Genomic DNA, 5,190 nt, shown 5'->3' on the forward strand with positions numbered 1-5,190 from the left:
TTGCTGTTGGTATTTCAACTTCTAGAAAAGAGAAAGCTCCCCCAAAACTAGACGAAAGCATATGTGGACTATTTCATTGTTTATATTAAGGGCATTGAGTTCTAATTTTTCTCCGATCCCAAAATTCTCACAGCCTGCCTCTCGGTTCTAAGTTTTACGGATGTAAACAAGACCAAAGCCAGCGGAAAACCAGTGGATGGAAATCAGGTGTGAAAGAAAAAAAGAAGTAAATGCACACAAGTGTTAAGATGTCATAGTTGGTTATTGCGGCTCACTATGAAGGAAGAGGTCATGAGTTCAGATTCAAACATTGTAATAAGGAAGCAAATAAGGTGGCTCATGAATTTGTTAGGCTAGCGAAATTTTCCGTCACTAGGAATTGGTCTGAGGAGTCTATGAATGATATTGTACCTTTTCTTATTGACGATGTAACAATTATTTCTAACTAATAAAATTGATGTTCGTTTTAAAAAAGAGGTCATGATTTCAATTCATATCATCCGCACTCTTTTGGATATATTTTTTTAATAAAAGGAAAGCACAGTGTACGGGCAACGTCTTTTTAATAACATCACTCTACCATTTATTCTGAATTCAATGTGTTTAGAGGTTCACCGAAGCACAAATGAATTCTGGATTGGATTATCCGATTCAAGTGGGCCCAAGCCACCGACACAACAGGTACCGTAGAATTCTTCCAGTGCCTCGTACCTACGAACGGAACGGATAGGCTGCGGCCCCTGTGTGCTGAAGCTTCTTCTGATGCTTTGGTGTTTAGGGGAGATGCAAAGTTATTAGAAATCTTAGCAACTAATCTTCCCAATGTCTAGGTACTCTCATTTAATTGTTTAACACTTGAACTCTTTCATGCATTTGTTGGTGGCTATTTTGCACATGTTCATGTGTTTATCATCGTTTTCTTCTCGGGTCACCCTAATGCTCTCTCTCTCTTTAATTGTTGTGCCAGATCATTTTTGCCTACGTGATGCCTTTTGCATGAGTACACCTCCAAGCTCTGGGAAGGGCCAAACGATCCGCCCGCAGTAGCAAAGTATGTGGCCCACATGTTAGTGACCTATGTGGTTGTACACATCCCCGCACCCACCTCTTCCATCCCACACTATAAACAGCAGCGCCTCCCCTGAGTTCCCAACTCCATGGCCACAGATTCGAGCGGCCCCCCATCCCCCACCCCAAGCAACAGGGGAACCAACGACCAGTCCCCAGAGCGCACTCCCATGGCGTCGGCACAACCGGCCTTGCAGGTACACCATTCCGCCCCGTCCCGCCCAACGTTCCAAGGGATACTTCAGGTGCTCATGTGACGTTTTATTTGGATCTGCAGACCATCGTGCTGAGAGTGACCATTCACTGCCATGGCTGCAAGAAGAAGGTCCGGAAGGTTCTCAAGAACATCCAAGGTACCCTCACTCTCTTCTTTGATCGTCGCCTGCGTTTCCGTTTGCTTTTGGGCTTATAATTGACCAAAGTGTCCGTCGTTTTGGTTGGGATGTTCAGGCGTCCAAGACGTCAAGGTAGATGCCCAGCAGCACAAGGTGACGGTGACGGGCACCGTGGACGCCGAGACGCTCGTCAAGAGGCTGTACAAGTCAGGCAAGCATGCCCTGCCATGGCAACACACACCCGCCGCGCCTGCCAACAGCCCCGAGGCTGCGCCCGCACCCGAGGCCCCGGCGCCGGCCCCTCCAGCCGAGGACAGCAGCAAGGATCCTGCTGCGGCGGACAAGAATCCAGCGGATCCTGTGAAGGAGCTGCATGCCGACAGCTCGGACAAGAAGTCGGAGCAGGAGGAGACGTCGCCGGAGAAGAAGCCTGAGACGGAGAAGGAAGCAGAGTATGAGAAGAAGGCTGAGAACGACGCGGCGAAACCAAGCGATGAGGCAAACAAAGACGGCGACGATGGAGCGGCGACCGAGCCCGAGAGTGAATCCGCTGCCGCCACAAAGGAGGCCGGCGATGACGAGGCCGAGGACAAGAAGAAACAGAGCAAGCCCAAGAACGCACCTGCGCCGGACAGGTCCCTATCTCCGTCGCCGGCGCCGGCGCACGCGCAGCAGGAGTTCAACCCGTACAGCGCGCCACAACCGGTGATGAGCTACCACACGGCGCAGCCGAGAGCGAGCGTGTCCTACTACGCGCCGCAGCCAGAGCAGAGCTACTCCATGTCCATGCAGCAGCAACCGCCGCACCCGCAGCAGGCCTACTCCCAGCAGGCGGCGCAGCCAATGCAGCAGTGGTCGCCGTCGTACCTTTACATGCCGTACCCGCACGCGTCGCCGGAGTCCTACTACCAGGACTACTACAGCCCGCCCGGGACGCACGCGCCGCCGCCTCCGCCTCCGCCGCCGCTGCAGGACTCGTACCGCCTGTTCGACGACGAGAACCCCAACTCGTGCAGCGTTATGTGATTTCACTGACACGTATGGCAGGGCACGGCGCGGCTCCTGCTAGCTGGCGGCGGCAAAGTAGCTAAGGATTGGAGGCGCCTTTGTAACACATAGAGACCTCTCTGGTTGTAGGTAGAGTAGCTTGTTACTCTCTTCGATCGGGAGGTCAACGCTCTCCTTACCAATCCATTTTTTTTCTCCTTAAATTTCATTCTTATTATTGTTCTTACTGTTCTGAAATAATAGAGCATGTAAAACAGCTTCGGGCCTCGATGGCCAAATCCGATACCTCAAACGCTCACGGATGATCCCGGCACGTCTGTCGAGCGTGTCCATGAGGAGTGACCGAGCATTGCCCCAAATTAGCACAGCTACATTCGGACACCTCGTAGTAGATTCTTAAGTGCATACAAAAGCATGCAAAGAAATAAATCTACGTACTACGTCGATCACCTGGCTACTGCTCGTCGAAAATGTTGACTATCTTCGTGCCTGGCTCCGGATACATGGGCGGAGCTGCAGCTCTGGCTCCTCCGGCGCCTACGGCGGCTTCGCTTTGCCTCCTCCCCTATCTCGGCGTCGAGTTCAACGAAGAGCTTGTCCGTTGCCGCCCACTCCTGCCGGAAGAACTATCGGTTGGCCTCCACATAGGCCACATCCTGGATAGACTCCAGCCTCTCCAGGATGTACTGCTGCTCCGCCATGTCCATGGCTTGGGCAACAGCGAACTCCTCCTCCGTCTCCTCCGTGTTGAACTCCAGAGCAGGCTGCTCCGCCTTGTCCTCCGGATCTGCCACCTCCATCAGCTCCGGCTGCTGCTCTTCCTCCTCCTCATCTGCCTGCTCATCCTCCTCCTCCTTCAATAGCTTCGACGAGTCCGGTGGCAGCCCGACATCGATGCAGGCAGCGTGCCTAGCTTGGATCTCCTCCTCGATCTTCCTTCGGCGCTCCGATGTGATCATGGTGTACGTGATGATTTTCTGCCGGACCATGGCGATGCCGGAGAGCGTGCAAGAGCGGGGGATAGGAGGCGGATGGGTTCGGGCTGCGGCGCATAGAGGGAGGAGGTGAATGAGCTAGCGGTTGGGGACGTCGGCCTACTTAAATAGCCAGATTTGGTCTCTGGTGGCGAGCCGGAGCGGCGCCACGAGTCGTTCACACCGCGGCGACAGACGATTCGTCTGTCGGACCGCCGGGTTTCCGTCCGATTCCGTGTGAAACTGCATCGCCATTCCTACGTGGTGGGCGTGCCCGGTTTAACCAGATCCGCTCCATATTTTGCTGGATATGAGGTGTGCCGGTCAGTTTGGATGATTGAGGCCCTTTTGAGGCGTCCGTCTGGGTCAAATTTTCGTAACCGATCAGTGATCTGGATGGGCCACCCAGGCATATGATGCCCGTTTGGGACGCCTGAGTGTAGATGCTCTTAGAACTAATCCATACTCAGATAACAATGTCGACGTTGCAAACAAATGGTCTAACTAGGCAGTTTTTAACTGTCAACTCTTAGGTGCTAAACCATGACACCATATGAGACTTTACCGAAGATTTACTCTTTAGATAAATTTACTTGTCCCCGGGCCATAATTTACTTAGAGCAGTAATCGATGATGTTATCAGGTGGACGTAAGGCCCAATCTCTGTCTTTATTTTGCCACCGATGATGTTAGCATGATGATAATCTAAATTATTTAGTGCGCTAGCTGAGCAGTTGAATTTAAGCTGGTGCTTGGGATGAGACCAAGCTGGGCGGTTTGTTTGAAGGTTTTGAATATAAGAGCGGAATGACTAATTCACATCTAAATATTTTTTAAAGATGTCATATCTAATTAGTTCACCATATAATTAGAAGCTTTAAGATTTGTATACATTTTTAATTGTTTTTTTGCTGATGTTGTGTGATGAGTCCTAGCCACACCCACGGGTTGTGCTTGTCCACGTGTTAATGATTTACCACTGCAAAAAAAAAAAAGATTTACCACTGCATGCTCATCTCAGCTTGGGCGATTATTATATGGTTTGCATAAAATAGTAATAAGCTAAGCATATATGGTCATTAACCTAACCTGGTTCCAATTCCATTATTGTGGGTTGAAGAGCGAGCGCATAATGGTAGAGTGGTGGGGAAATCGGTAGCAATATGGCACGAAAGAGTAGTGGAACTTCAGCTGTACTAGCAATTGGGGGCGGATTAGGACAATGCATGCATGGAGCCATGGAGGTAACATGTGCTGCCTGTGGTTTGTGCAGGTCGGCCGTGTCACATCTGTAACGACTGTACCTGAAAACTTCCTTTTTGTTTTCCGAGAGAGAGAGAGAGAAGACCCTATTCCCTATCTGCACCACAGTCCACAGATGCCACATGGCATGTCGAGCACCGAACAACGAAGGGTCCCTCACATTTCACAAGTTTTGATTGCCTGCATATTTTAGCATTTTACGTTAAGACCCTTGCATCATAAAAATATACAACAGCATCATCATCATCAGCCAAGGTATTGGCGGTTTGGCATGGTCTAACGACTGCTAGGTTGGCGCACGCCTTTTAATGGCTCCCAGGCCGTAAGAAAGCAATGTAAATTTCGAGCGCCCGCAGTCCGTAAGAAAGCAATATTTGGACCTACTTAAGGGCATCTTCAACGGCGATGTGTAAATTTTCTCCCGCATTCATCCGTGGACAGAAGATCACTAGTGCAGAACCGGCCTTTAGTGCCGGTTCGTAACGGCCTTTAGTGCCGAGTCGGCAACCGGCACTAAAGAGTGGGGACTAAAGCCCCCCCCC

At 50.8% G+C, this 5,190-nt stretch overlaps 1 protein-coding gene across 2 annotated transcripts; it reads left to right on the forward strand.

Moving 5' to 3' along the window:
* Nucleotides 1–1,163: 1,163 nt before the first annotated feature.
* Nucleotides 1,164–2,709, forward strand: LOC119337799 (heavy metal-associated isoprenylated plant protein 35-like). Of its 2 annotated transcripts, XM_037610002.1 has the most exons (4): nt 1,164–1,265; nt 1,346–1,421; nt 1,519–2,165; nt 2,211–2,709. In XM_037610002.1, exons 1-4 carry the CDS (start codon nt 1,239–1,241, stop codon nt 2,427–2,429), a joined length of 969 nt encoding a protein of 322 aa, XP_037465899.1. In that variant the 5' UTR covers nt 1,164–1,238; the 3' UTR covers nt 2,430–2,709. The 2 variants fall into 2 exon arrangements, with proteins under 2 accessions (XP_037465899.1, XP_037465898.1); XM_037610001.1 differs by having other exon boundaries at nt 1,519–2,709.
* The last annotated feature ends 2,481 nt before the right edge of the window (nt 2,710–5,190 follow it).

This window comes from Triticum dicoccoides, chromosome 7B, assembly GCF_002162155.2.
Source record: "Triticum dicoccoides isolate Atlit2015 ecotype Zavitan chromosome 7B, WEW_v2.0, whole genome shotgun sequence".
Classification (NCBI taxonomy): domain Eukaryota; kingdom Viridiplantae; phylum Streptophyta; class Magnoliopsida; order Poales; family Poaceae; genus Triticum; species Triticum dicoccoides.

What these genes read in the sequence shown, in the direction of transcription:
- LOC119337799 (XM_037610001.1), top strand. Translation starts at nt 1,239, where the DNA reads ATGGCGTCGGCACAACCGGCCTTGCAG. An exon ending in CGGCACAACCGGCCTTGCAG is followed by an intron (nt 1,266 to 1,345) that starts GTACACCATTCC and finishes TTGGATCTGCAG; the next exon opens with ACCATCGTGCTGAGAGTGAC. An exon ending in GGTTCTCAAGAACATCCAAG is followed by an intron (nt 1,422 to 1,518) that starts GTACCCTCACTC and finishes TGGGATGTTCAG; the next exon opens with GCGTCCAAGACGTCAAGGTA.